General features: G+C 36.7%; 1 protein-coding gene across 7 annotated transcripts in view; it reads left to right on the plus strand.

The window, feature by feature from the left end:
• Positions 1–14,178, plus strand: part of LOC149780351 (beta-1,3-galactosyltransferase 1-like) — an 84,579-nt gene extending 70,401 nt beyond the window's left edge. For 5 of the 7 annotated variants that reach the window (XM_089937242.1, XM_089937243.1, XM_089937244.1 and 2 more), the window contains one exon: positions 9,915–14,178. In XM_089937242.1, the coding sequence (XP_089793368.1) occupies positions 9,941–11,218 (1,278 nt within the window). In that variant the 5' untranslated portion in view covers positions 9,915–9,940 and the 3' untranslated portion in view covers positions 11,219–14,178. Of the gene's footprint in view, positions 1–1,607; positions 9,685–9,914 lie in introns of those variants that run through there. The other 2 variants (XR_016415067.1, XR_016415065.1) reach the window with 1 other exon arrangement.
• The last annotated feature ends 808 nt before the right edge of the window (positions 14,179–14,986 follow it).

The raw sequence follows: 14,986 nt of genomic DNA on the forward strand, positions 1-14,986 counted from the left end.
TGGAAATAAGTGCTCATATTCAAATAATAACTGTTTAAACTGATTTCTTTCCTGCTGTTGCAAATGTGAAAGCTTCTGGTTCAGATTATTCATAAGATTTGTCACTCCAATATTAGTAGAATCCAATAGTATTCTTTCACTCAAATCTTCATTGAGTGGGACAGGTACAACTAAGATAATTGCTTGTTTAGCCTCGCTATCTCTTTCAATATTCTGGTATTTGTATAATTTATGTACGTCCCAGGAGCAATAATATTATAATTTAACTCATTCATTTTCATTTTAACCTAGTAAGGGCTTTATTATATAATCTGAAGAAACGTTTGAAGAATGAGAAAAAGAGACAGAACTCAAACCATAATTTGACTTTTGACTTCAAGTGTTGGATGCCAAAGTCAAGCATAATCAGCTGGAAGGTTTCTGACCTAAAGTTTGACCTTTGACCATATTGGATGGATTTGGGAAGGCCAACTCGAGTAAAGAACTTTATTAAAGCTGTTTGCTATGGTTTTATATTTAATATTCCTCAAAGGAATTGCCTCTAGAAACCTTGTTGACGCACACATTATGGTCAACAAGTATTGGTTACCTGACTTGGTCTTAGGTAAGGGACCAACACTATCTACCATAATTCTACTAAATGATTTGTCAAATGCAAGAATAGGTTGCAGATGAACCTTATGTATCTTCTAACTGAGTTTTCATATTAGCTGACAAGTATTGCAAGATCTACAGTAATTTCAAACATCACTTTTGATTTTTGGCCAATAGAAGTGAGTCAAGAACATATGATAAGTCTTATCTTACTCCCTAAATGACCGGCCAAAGGATTTCATGGGCCAGACTAAGTATTTCCTGTCTGTGAGATTTTAAAACTATAATTTGATAGCTCACTGACCACTTGTCATCAGCAGGTACATCGGGAGGTTTCCATTTCCTCATAAGAATTCCATTTTTAATGAAATAACAGACAGGAACTTCAGTGGTTTCAGTTTCACTAATGTCCCTTTGAAACAAACAGGAGATCTCATAATCTGCTCCCTATTCAACGACAAGTGATTATCGTTTTTCACCCTGATTAGAATAAAGAGAATGAATCGATACGAGAGGATCAATATGATCAATACCTTTTGATTTATCCAAATAAGGAGTGAAAGTGACCTCATCAAGCTTTGCCATAGCTCTGGTAACTGAACAAACTAGGTATAAAACAGTGAATTCTTTTTCAATTGGATCAGCTTTCTGATCCAAACAAGGCTTATCAGTTACAAGTGGATTAACCACAACCTTTTCTCAAGCTAGGTCTTTACCTAGTAATAATTGAACCCCCTCAACGGGTGAAACATGCACTGGTCCTATTGTCACGAGTCCTGAGACTAGTCACTCAACAGAGTGATACAGAACCCTTCGATACGAATGGTTTATAATTCTCCATATAAAAATATGACTTGGATTTATTAGACCAAACAAATGTATTGTTTTCAATACACGACAGTGACTATGACCTCTTAGAAATAAGAGCATTTGGAATAGCCCTGTTTTGATTTTGATGCTTATTTTTCAATTTGTAGAAATCACAGATAACGTGTTCTTTCTTCTTGCAATAGGTACACGTACGAAGAGATAAGGGTCTTTGATCAAGCTTACCTGAAGCTTGATTTTAAAACGTTGTGCCAGATGGAGGTTTAGAATATCTTATATTAGGCTGAAATACTTTTGTGCCAGAAGAATGCTGAGTGGAAGAGTTGCCTACAAAAGGAACGTTATGAGTTAAAGAATACTCGTCAGCAGCACGAGCAGTATTTTCCAAGGTTTGGATCTGATGCTCGCAAAGATAAGTCTTAATGTCACTATGGACATAGTTCTTGAACTCCTTATCCAATATGAGTTGCCTGAAACTTTCGTAATCTTTATTATCCTTTCTAGAAGAGTACCGCCTATCAAATTGTCGGGGTTTTTCCAATGCGAATTCGACATAGGTCTGGGCAGCTTCTTTTTATAATTTCTGAATTTTTGCCGATACGACTCATAACCCATCAATATATAGTCCTTAATTACATCATAGTCGCCACTTTACCATTAAGTCTGTTTTGTAGCAATAGAGTCCAGTGCTCTCTTGGCCACTTCAAACTTTCAGCAATTCTTTCAGAATGAAGAAAATATTTATCTACTTCTTTTTCCAGAAAAGTAGGTACTAACTTGATATTTCTTAAGACATCAAAAGTAAGGGAGTGTTTTCCCTTTGCCAGCTGATTCTTTCAACCCAATTTGAAATTCCATTTGTCTTACTTCCGTCTCTTTCTGAAGCTGCATTTGTCTTTCATCTTCCTCTTTCGGATACTGCATTCTTATTACTTCCATCTCTCTTTCCATTTGCATCTTTTCTTTCTGAAATTGGATCTGTCTTATCTCTAATTCTGTCTTGTAGCTGTACATGCATTTTAAAAATTTCTAACCACTCGTGGGTAAAATTCAAAAAGGTCTCTACTTTTGATGATCTTTTAGAAAAGCGTGCTGATTTCACTAAAGATTTCAAAATCATAAAATAATACAGGGGTTTCAAAAAGTTCAAAAACTAGGGGAAATCAACTTTCAAAATAACAACGTTTTGTGATCTATTTTAGACAAAATTCATATATCCAAGGACGAGCAACCCAATTTATTTGTTACGTGTTTAGTCTCTCAATAACAGTATCAAAGAAAAAGTGAATACTTCAAGCTTTGTAAAATTTAACAAATAATTTATTTCCCTAGAAACCCAAGGTAAAAATGTGAAAAAGAACGTATGGCATTAATAATCATATCCAAAAATAATCCAATCTATGAATTAAAAACTAGAAGTCCCATTAATAAAATGTTCTAATGAATTTGAGTTTGAATAAATCCAAAATGGAAGGCGATGACGTATACTGTAGCCTGTATAGTACTCAGGTGTCAACATATCTTTGTTGAACCACATACAAAATATTCCGGTGTTTGAATTCTGAATAAAAGTTCAATAAATGTCTTTGTCCAAGAATTTTGTTGGAGCAGTTAAATGTTCAAAGAGAAGAGAATAATTCCATAAATATAATTTCAACGCAACCTGGTCACAACACAAAAACCCTCCCTTGATATCTAAGTGTTTAAAAGCAAGGTTATACACTAATTTAAGAGGCAAAACAGATTCCTATATGAGGGTCACGTGATCACTTTCTAGAACAATATAGCCTATTTATCTGTCTAAGGTCACGTACTCCCAGTACAGCATCGATTTCAATCTATGTATACCATAATAAAAAAAAGAAGTTGTTTACTCCAACTCTTACTAATCCTGATCAAGGTCAGGAACTAGATCAGCATTAAAATACCAAATTCTAATATTAGGTGTTTACGAAAACAAAACAGTCAGGTCAAACTAATTTCTGGAAAATGTCAAATTCCAGTAAACAAAATTAATTACAATAGCATGTAATGAAATTTAAAAAATTAAAACCAACAAGCAATTAAATGAAATCAAATATAAATGAAATCAAATATACATAACTGAAATCAATACATAATAATCAATGAATGTGTCAGTTATCTTACCTATCTTATTATGTACCCTGATGTTTGGGGCTTTGTAAGTATTAATGCTGATTACACGCGCAACTTCTGTACCAGATGTTATGACAACCTTTTTATGGCAACGCAGTACCAAGCGATAATACGACATGACCTTTTGATGGCAACACATTTACCAAATGATGTTATGATATAACCATTTTATGGCAACACATTTACCAAATGACGTTATGATATAACCATTTTATGGCAATATATTTACCAAATGATGTTATGATAAAACCATTTTATGGCAACACATTTACCAAATGGCATTACGACATGACCTTTTGTGGCAACACATTTACCAAATTAAACTATGACATGACTAGTCTTTAGTAGTATCGGCGATGTGTGAGAATGGTAATTTGGTAGTATAGGCGATGTGTGACATTTGTAATTTGGTAACATAGGCGATGTTAGAGTAATTCGGTAGTATAGGCGATACGTTTGAATGGTAATTTGGTAATATTGGTGATGTGTGGGAGTGGTAATTTGGTATTATCAGCGATGTGTGAGAGTGATAATTTAGTAGCACAGGCGATGTGAGAGAATTGTAATCTGGTATTATCGGCGACGTGTGAGAGTGTTACAGTTTTTTCAATTTCCGACACAACTTGTGAAAATGTTATGTCCAAAAGTAGACGAATATTTAACTGTTGGTAGCAATATGCCATAATGTGACTCATATCTGTCATGAAGTCCAATATTACGAATTGATGACCGCTCCGGTGGCCTAGTGGTTAGAGCGTTCGCAACGGATGCGGGAGGTCGTGGGTTCGAACCCCGGATGAGTCATACCAAAGACTTACAAAAATTGTGCTAACAGCTGCCTCGTTAGGCGCTGAGCGTTAAGAGGTTAGTGCTAGGACTGGTCGGCTAGGTGTCAGGATAATGTGACTAGGTGGGACATCATGCTACATGTATTCGGCACGTGTCCCAATGCTATAAACTGGTACACTGCAGACATCGTAGTGATATGACCGAAACATTGTTAAAGCTACGTCAAAAATCCTAATCACACACACACATTACGACTTGATATTGTATATGTTACATGTTACATAGACGTGCCAGAGTGCTCAGTATATACGACCAAAAACAAGGTTTCTCAAAAGATTATTGAAGCCGAACTGCATGATTAAGATTTTTTTCGTTGGCAATGTATTCAGTTTGAAATAGGTATCAACCGCAAAGCTCATGATGGATATATTAACGATTGATTTTGAGAGGGAATGCAAATTTTTGTTTCCATCTCCCTACATTATCCACTCCCGCCAAAAAGTAAATTGCATGACGAATTCTTTTTCATAGCTGCAAATTTAGAAGTTAAAGATACGAGGGATAGTATGCGGAAAAATATATTTGCAGACATGGTCATCTTTTATGTATTAACCCCATTTAAACACATAAATTACCGCTATTTCTTAAACATCAAAATATTACAAAATAACACAAATAAGCCAAAGGCATATCTTGTTTGTATTTACATCTACCTTTGTACATTTGTTCCATTTTAGTGATTATTTTCTTAATTATGTGGAATTTATGCAAGGGAGGTGTTTTTCAAAACAAGCAGCTCTAAAATCATTTATTCTAAACCTCGTACTTTATGGTAGCATGAATTCCTTGCGTGGAATGGTGCCTATCAACTTACTTCATATAAGGAATCCTCAGTAGAGTTCTCATGTAAGCTTTGATATAGAAATAATTATGTGTATTACACGATTAGTACGTGGAACGAAATACCGGTCCACAGCTTAAGAAAACGTCCTGATAAATCAAATAGATGTAAAGCAAGAAGAACCATGCATGTATTAAATAAGAGTTTCATGAAGGTGCGGTTGTTAGCTTAATTACAGTAATGATAGTTGTGCTATTAGTACGTTTTAGTAGCCCTCAATATTCAACCAGTGTCCATGGAAATAACAGAAACAACGACATCAAGCCAACCTCAAGCAGATGTTCAGCACTGTTTTTCTTGCTCAGTCATGAGGCATTATTGGACCCCTGGCGTGTTACAATAGCATAGTTATTTGATGTGTTGGAAGCTGGTAGAGAAGCACAGACATGTGTAAATGAAAACAGTTTACAAGTTGTAGAGTTTACGCTTATATGCACTACATGTACACCGTCGAATGCTTAAAGTGCTGATTTTTAAAAAAGAACAATCAAACCTCCGTTTTATCTGAAAGTGCCAATTTAGAATTTCATTGTAGTTGCTTGAATCAAAAAGTTCGGTTTGAAACTGTTCATTGCTTTTTCGTCTTACAAGAATTAACCGTATTTATGTACTCTGCCTCTCTCTATATCATTTTGAACACATTAAGTTCATTCAAATATTTTTGGTTATTAATAATTCCTGAAACAATTCCAGCGATTTCGCTTGATACGATGCAAATATCTCGGAAAACTAAAGTGTCTTCGTAGCAGCGTGATGACGCGAGAATTAAATACAAGATATGATTATTCAATCCGACTTACTCTCCTAAATTCTTTAGTACATATGTACTTATATTTCAGTATGTCTGTTCAGACATCGTTGATAGGTTACATTGCAATACTTGGTCATTCAAAGCAACCCTAGGATTCGACCAATGTGTGCTATGTGATAAGGCTTACCAGTAGCTTCTCGTGGGTCGGTAGTTCTTCCCTGTGTTTTCCCGGGTTCTTCCTCCACCATTAATACTGTCCGAGTTGCATAGCCTATCGTGTGCTGAAAAATGGCGTTAACCTCCACAACAACAACAACAACAACTAATAGTGCCATTCAGTAGCTCCCCAATGGTGCCCTTCAGTAACCCCTAACATTTCCCTTCAATAACCCACTTTAATAATAATAATAATAATAATAATAATGAGGACTTTGTATAGCGCCTAATCTTTAGAAGCTCTAAGCACTTTACAACATTAGACAACACCTATAAGATAAGAAACATAATAATATTATTACAAAAACAAACACCATGAAATTAGAAAAACATTAAAAAATAAAAAACATTCTGATAATATTTCAAGCAGGAAACATTATTAGGTCTTTAAGTTTGTTCTTGCACTCGAAATAAGTGAGTTTTGAGAGCCCTCTTGAATGTGATCACTGTGTCTTTGTGTCTAAGATCAGTGGGCAATTCATTCCACATTGCTGGGCCCTGGAATGCAAAATAACGCTGTCCATATGACTTTGTTTTCATAGTGGGAATAATGAGTATACAACTGTCAGAAGAGGAGCGTAAGTATCTTGCTGGTGTGTACACATAGGTGAGGTCAGATAGGTATGTTGGACTAGAGTCCGACAGTGAAATGTAGCACAGAGAACACATTTTGTGTTTGATTTTGGATCGAATGGATAACCAGTGTAGGGTACAGAGCAGCAGGGAAGTGTGCTCTGATCGTGGTACTCTAAATATAATCCGAGCAGCTGTGTTTTGAACTTTTTGAAGTTTCTGGAGTAGATATTGAGATGAACCAGACAGAACTGAATTACAATAGTCCAGTCTTGAAAGTACTAGTGACATCAACTGAAAGATATTTGCGAATTGAGCTGATGCGTCTCAGTTCAAGATATGCAGCCTTGCATATGTTCATGACATGTTGGTAAAATGTGGGAGTACTGTCCAGAGTAACACCTAGGTTTCGTACTGATTGTGTGAATTTAATGTTGGCGTTGCTGATATTTATTGTTTGAGGTAAAGGATGTGAATGAGAAAGTCGGTGTTGTGATCAGAATGGCCTCAGTTTTATCATCATTCATCTGCTGCTTATTACAAGTCATCCATGATTTCACATCAGAAATGCACCTCTCTACACCTTGGATGGTAGCATCAACTTTAGTTGGGTGGCTAGATTTGTATATTTGGGTGCCATCAGCGTACAATTGGTGACACACTGAATAATCATCTATGACATTTGAGAGTGACTGAGTGTACAGAATGAAGAGAACAGGTCCAAGAACACACCCCTGTGGAACACCGCTGGAGTGTATTCCATTTGCAGATACAATTTGTGTCCTGTTGACCAAGTAGGACTTGAACTGATAGTGCCCTTCATTAACCCCAAAAGTGCCTTAGTTACCTCCAAACGTTCCCTTCAGTAGCCCCTCAACAATGCCCTTCAGTAACCCCGCTAATAATGCCCTGCAGTAAACTCTCTAACACTGTCCTTCGAAAAACTCCCAATAATGCCCTTCAATAACTCCCTTAATAGTGCCTTTCAATAAACCCCTATAATAATCCCTTTCAGTACTCCCCAATAGTGATCTTCAGTAAACACCCATTAAGGCTCTTCATTAACCCCCCTAACAGTGCCCTTCAGTAACCCTTCATAGTACCCTTCAGTAACCCTTCCAATAGTACCCTTCAGTAACCCTCAGTAATCCACTTTAGTAACCCCCCTATAGTGTCCTTCAGTTACCCCTAACACTGCCCTTCAGTAACTTCCCAAATAGTGCCCTTCAGTACCCACCATAGAGTCCTTCAGAAAAGGTGACTCAGCGGTAAACACTCATCACTGTATTCTCCATGACCGCTCCGGTGACCTAGTGGTTAGAACGTCCGCTTCGGATGCTGATAGTGGCGGATTCGAACCCCGGCCGAATCATACCAAAGACTTATAAAAATAATGGTACTAACAGCTCCCTCGCTTGGCGCTCAACATTAAGAGGTCGGTGTTAGAACTGGTCGGGCTGGTGTCAGGATAATGTGACTGGGTGGGACATCATGCTACCTGTCTGAGGCATGATGCTCCAGTGTCAGACATCACTATAAACTGCCACACTGTAGACATCGTAGCGATATGACTGAAACATTGTTAAAGATACGGTAAAAATAAATCACACGCACACACGCACGCACGCACGCTATTTCGCATGAATAAAAATGCAAAATATTATTGAGTTTGAATGTTTTCTATATTCAGTTGGATTCTACTAATCTTAATACGTTGGTGTAAAATACGACAAGCAAAAGTAACAGTATTTGAAGGACACGTGACCATTAAGTAGAACTGATACTCACACTTGTCATAACGGTCATTTAGTTTGTAATAAGTGTTACTGCATGATCAGTCTAGACCATGTAATATCATGTGTATTTGGTTCGTAGGACTGCATTACTTGTATTGTAGTACTGGGAGTAATCTGCTGTTCAGTGTTTGTGTGTGTGTGTGTGTGTGTGTGTGTGTGTGTGTGTGTGTGTATGTATGTATGTATGTATGTATGCATGCATGCATGTGTGTGTGTGTGTGTGTGTGTGTGTGTGTATGTGTATGTATGCATGTATGCATGCATGCATGTTTTATAACGGTGTTTTAGTAATAATAAGCCACAGTGCAATATAATTCTGACCCACTCAAACCGGACTGGTCTTATATGGCATTGCATGTATGTATATATGTTTCTATAAGTGTATTTCGCTAATATTAAGGCATCATACAATACAATTCTGAATTATCCAAACTACACTGTCTTAAATGGCATTGTATGTATGTGTATATGTTTCTATAAGTATATTTTGCTAATATTATGACATCCTACAATTAATTCTGAATTGCCCAAACTACACAGGTCTTAAATGGCAAGAACTGATTTGTGACAATTACTGGGATATTTGTCTACAACTAGGCTGTAGTAATATTGGTTTATTGGCGTACCATTTGGCTGAAATAGTACTGGCGTTTTGGTGTACCAGTAGGCTGTAGTAGTACTGGCAAATTTGCCTACCAGTTGGTTTTAGTAATACCGGCCTATTTAAGTACCAATAGGCTGTAGTAGCAATGGCCTATTGGCGTAGGCTGTATTAGTAGGCCTACTGGTCTACTGGCCTACCAGTAGACTGTAGCAATTCTAGCATATTGGTCTAAAACAGGCTGTAGACGTTGGCTGTAGTAGTACTGGCTTTTGGTGCGCCACTAGGCTGTATTAGCACTGGCTTACTGGTCTACCTCTAGGCCGTATTAGTACTGGCCTATTGGCCTGCTAGTAGGCTGCAGCAGTAAATATTGTTAAATCTCGTCCAGGTTTTACCATGACTATTGTAGACATTTTAAGTATGCAAAAGTGTTTCATACACTATAATTAATTTTAATGTTTATGAATATATATATATATATATATATATATATATATATATATATATATATATATATATATATATATATATATATATATTGATAAAGGTCAAGACATTGGGCAAAAGGTGTGAGTAAACTATATAGACAGCTCACTAGCCTCCTCGTTTTGTTGTTGACTGTTTCACCTTATCTTTAACTTTATTATTTAAACTAATTTAGCCTGTTACGACAGTGCAAAATAATTGATATTTTCTTCTTTACAGGTGAATACACAAGACATTATGATGAAATGGCGGTTAGCTCTATGCATTCCTTCCGTCGACTTTTGTTTTGCTGTGTGAGTGTCGTGGCTTTTGTCATTGTCATGATTACTTCCATGAATTTATTCGAAGATGTGTTTCCTAACTATCTTGGCTCTTTTCACTCATCAGACAGCAAAGCAGTTGAGAGTCGTGTCTCATACAAGCATCCTACGAGAGACGAAAACGTCAGAACTCTTTTCTATACCAGCACTCCAAAGACTCCTACCCTATATAAGATTTTGCATAATACTTTCCTTGAAAGAACGTCAGCTGTTAGTAATCTTTTGATGGAAGAGATTACAACACAGCGGAAGGAGTTGTTCACCACAAAATCCGCGATGACTATGACAACTGTTGCTAGTAATCAAGAAGCTAGAATCGCATACCCATTAACTGCATTTGGTTCGCCTTACGTGTTGAACAACAACAAGATTTGTGCAGGGGCCAATAATCTGACATTTATTGTACTGGTTCATACCGCAACGGATCACTTTTACAGAAGGTCTGTGATACGTGAAACTTGGGCTAATAAGGACTTACTGACAAACCACAGTATGAGAGTTGTATTTTTGCTGGGAAGACCACAAGACAACACAAAATTTCAGGCAGCCATAGAACATGAAAGTTCTTTGCACAAGGACATTGTGCAGGGAGATTTTTCGGATACATATCACAATTTGACTCATAAAGGCGTTTTAGGATATAGATGGATTTCAGAGTTCTGTCTTCAAGCTAAATTTGTCATTAAAGTGGATGACGATGTCTTCGTGAATATCTTCAAGCTTTTGTTGGATACGTCCATAACCTATAAGGCAGACAAAAGAAAACTGCGGTGTTACATTAGGATGAATGGAACAAGTCCTATACAAAGAAAAACAGGTAAATGGAAAGTTGATGACTCGGAATTTAAAAACATGACTTACTTTCCTGTCACGTATTGTAATGGCTTTTTTGTCTTTATGACTACAGACATTATTAAAGAGTTATACGAGGCGTCGAAAGTGACTCCATTTTTCTGGATAGATGACGTATACATATTCGGACTCTTACCAGCAAAAGTAGGATCAATAACGTTTGAAGGTGTTGATGGGTTGACTTTGAGTGAAAAGGATTCTCTGGAATGTTTCAAGAAGGATAAACCTTGCAATTATTTGGCAGCAACTGCCGTCGCAAAAGGCAATATGGAAACTCTTTGGTATGGTTCCATAAAGCAATACGAAAGTCTAGCGAAAGGGTATGCAAAACCACAATTATTTAGCACATAGGATATAATATTGAACTTATTTCACTAAACCCTTCATGAGGAAGTGAAAACTAGGACACAGACTTCATGCGTTTACAAATAATAACATTAAAAGCCAGCGTGGAAGACATTTTAAATGCCAAAATGCGTAGTAACGTATTTAGTTCATGTGGGTATTGACCCATTTGCGTTAGCTGCCCAGAAATATATCGAGACAATCAGATATAAATGCATCTCATTAGTGACATATTGCTCTATGGAGCTAATGGCATATACATATACTAGGTCAGTACGTAAAAGTCTGTCGAGTCATTAGTTTTGAAAACAACAAGTGAAACCTGGATATAATGAAGTATTTATGGCATTACAACAACCAAACTTTGTTGTTTTTATTTTCCATTTCTAAGAATGTGCCCAACAAGCTAAAAAGCAAACGCGGATAACAATAAAACATACAATTTAAGTCTATGTCAAACGGTAATTCTAGGATATTATCTTTAATTCTGGTGTTGGGGTATTTCAGAATGTTAATAGTTTTTAAAGGCAATCAATTAATGTTCACTAACTTTGTACTGTCTCCTAAACTAACGCAATATCTGAGAATGGTGGTTGAAAGATAACTGTTTTTCGCGTTTGGGGTCTTTTCCTTAGTGATTGTCGTTGTAGGTCGCATTTTGGGTATATTTTCTAGTGTTTGTTGTTTTTAGGCCTCGTTTGGGGTCAATTTCCTAGTGTTTGTAGTTTGTAGGCCGCGTTTGGGGCCTATTTCATAGTGTTTGTCGTTTTTAGAGACTATTAAACATTGTTTTATTAACATTGTATTTTCTTTAAAACAGCATTCGTAGTGTTTAACGCCTTTAATTTAATATTCACTTAGGACCTTCTTGTCATGGTATTTATGCATTTTGGAGTCTTTTGGGATATGCATATTTTTTATATGCAGTTGATGGTACTTTTGCGTTTAGGTAGCTCGCGGTAATTATGCGTTTCAGACGTGTGTTTGATAACATTTGTGTACTATTGTGGCTGGCGTTGAATATCGTTTAAGACAGGGGTGCGCAACCCCCGGCTCGCGAACGTGTTCTGTTTGGCCTTCGGGGCAAATTAAAACAACACGGAAGTCTGGCCCGTGAACACTAAATATATTAAAGAAATTAGTGTTTGCCGCCATAGAGTGGTCTTAGAAAATGCAGAGAAAGGTTGTGCACTCCTGTTTTAAGGCATACCATTGATGGTTTTATTCCGTTCAGATGCCTGTGGAAGAGTATGATTTCTAGAAATGCGCTAGATGGTATTCTAACGTTTTAGTTACTCATCGTGAATTTGCTTTGCGGGTGTGCGCTTGATTATATTTAACGATATAAGACTCCACATAAAATTGCTTTATGGATGTGAGCTTGATTATATTTTAAAATTCTGAGACTCCCCGTGAAAATGCTTTCTGCATATGCGCTTGATGGTATTTGAAAGCTGTGAGACTCCACCTGAAAATGCTTTCATGACATGTGAATAGGTATCACGTACAGGTAGTTAGGAAGCTGGAAGCTAAGATAGACCAACCCCTTCTACACCTCATTATTTATTACATATCGTCAAATCAGATAGCATTCGCTATGACGTAATACAAATAGTTATAGCTTAAAGCTATGTAACTGTTATTATTTCTTTCATCCTACATCCTATCGGAGAGAATCTTAAGAATACATATGGAACCAGTCGCGGGGATCTGTGTTCTAAGCACATGAAAGTGCTTAACTAAATCTATGCATTCCAACAAAAATTAATAAATTGGGTACAATACAGGAAAGTCGTATTGGGAAATCTGTTCTCCTTTGGCGACATTTTTATGTCGATGCGCGTACGACACCACGGCTTGTAATATTGTAATATGTACGTGCGAAATAATTGTTAGTGAAATTGAGGAAACTTTCTTCAGAGGGTTTCTAATGACCGTTTGTTCTCACACAAACTTCTGATACTCCTGGCTTGTCCAATACGATTTTACTAGGGAGCTATCCGCCGTTTACCTGAACCATACTTTGACACATCACCAACATGTCTTGTTGCTTTAATACTTCATTAGATATTTTTTTGCTATGAAAAATGTTGAATGTTAGCTTCATAAGTGTCTGTGGTAAGCGTGTGAAATGATTGTGTGATGTGGCTCCAGAGCCCATAATTGCCAACAAACGCGTTTCTACAGCCACCGAAAGAGTTTGTACAGGCATCCATAATGATTGTTATGTACATTTAGTTTGTATTGTGATTGACATTTCTCCATAACTGAGGGTACGAGCTGAGTCTACATGACTGTCTTATTTTGTAAACAACATATTTCATAGCTAATTCTTGTCTGTGAGTTTAGAATATATTTTAACATCATTATTACTTGGAGGTAAACATGTTTACAGATGTTGAGTTCAATGTCTAATTCTCGTTAGAAATTAGGACTGTTCTAGATGCAAGCTGTTTACGACTTTGATTGGAAAATGACACTCATCTTGGTTCTCTTTTTGTGTCTTAGCTTTGTTATAAATGTTGTTTGGTACAGAATTAATCATTGTGTATCTTAACATCAGTTCTGGTGGAATAAATATATGTTATGTTTCAGTTAATATTTGGGAGGATTCCTTTACTTTAAATTATTGTTTTGAATTACAAAGGGCTCATTAATAAGTGGAACTAAATAACTATTTAGGGATCAATATTAACTCATTCAAGGTTTTTGTTATTATATGTTTCTCATTCATCAAGGCTGTTGACAAATCAACACTAATCCAGGTTATTGCTACGTCACACAGTCAAGACTGCAATTCATTCGTAACACCATTATAATTCGTTTAGATTTCTCTATAATTCTGGGCTTGTGACAGAGCTTTCAGGACTATTTGGGATTTAATTTATTGTACTGCATTTTTTAAAAGCAGTGTTCATTTTGTGTTTTAGGGAAATAAATATTTCTTTTGGTTGAATTTTACTAAACTTGTTTGGTTTTCGCTCTTTTCGTTTCTTTTCCTTAGTTAAGGCCATATTGTCGTAAAATGATTACTTCGTCAGCTCAACTTTTCCATCATCATCAACATCGTCAATCATCATCACATCGTCATCATGCCAAATTGCATCGGAATAACATAACTCTGGATATAACCTTGTGAACATCTACGCAAAACCCAAATATATGACCGAGCGGAATAGCGGACGAGATCAGTGCGGTGATTTCATTAAGTTGTCCTGAACGCTGTATAAATCCAAGGTTAATATATTATTTCTACAACAAACCATGGGGGTGGGGCACCACCAACACCGGGTGCAGCGAGTATAGTAAGAGGGTTGTGTGTCCATAAGCACAATCTGCCTCAGTTCACTCCTGATGTGCTGCGTATGATTTACATGGTCGGATCCATCTTTATACACAAACATCATACATAGGTCAGGGATCTGGCGTAATAATCACTGTATCTGGCCAGCTCAATAATAATGTGGCCATCTCGACGTTGTCAAGAATTGTTTAAACCTAATTTCCAAGCACGATATATCGAGCACTGCCGAACAACGTCTTGATGCCATTCTTAACAAATCCAGCGTTGCTACCAAGATCGTAACTGGTGCCGTTTACGACATCAGGTACAAGTTTTCCCTCGATTTTCAAGAAGGTCCAATGCGGGATAAAATACTTATAATAATAGCTTTTGTTCATCGATTACATGGCAGTGCAAAAATAATACTAGAAATCGCGGACACTTTGACCTGCTAACAAAGACTAGGATATATCAAACGCAGGAACGGGTGC

This window comes from Sinohyriopsis cumingii, chromosome 16 (genome assembly GCF_028554795.1).
Source record: "Sinohyriopsis cumingii isolate HCF-2022 chromosome 16, ASM2855479v2, whole genome shotgun sequence".
In the NCBI taxonomy this organism is placed as follows: domain Eukaryota; kingdom Metazoa; phylum Mollusca; class Bivalvia; order Unionida; family Unionidae; genus Sinohyriopsis; species Sinohyriopsis cumingii.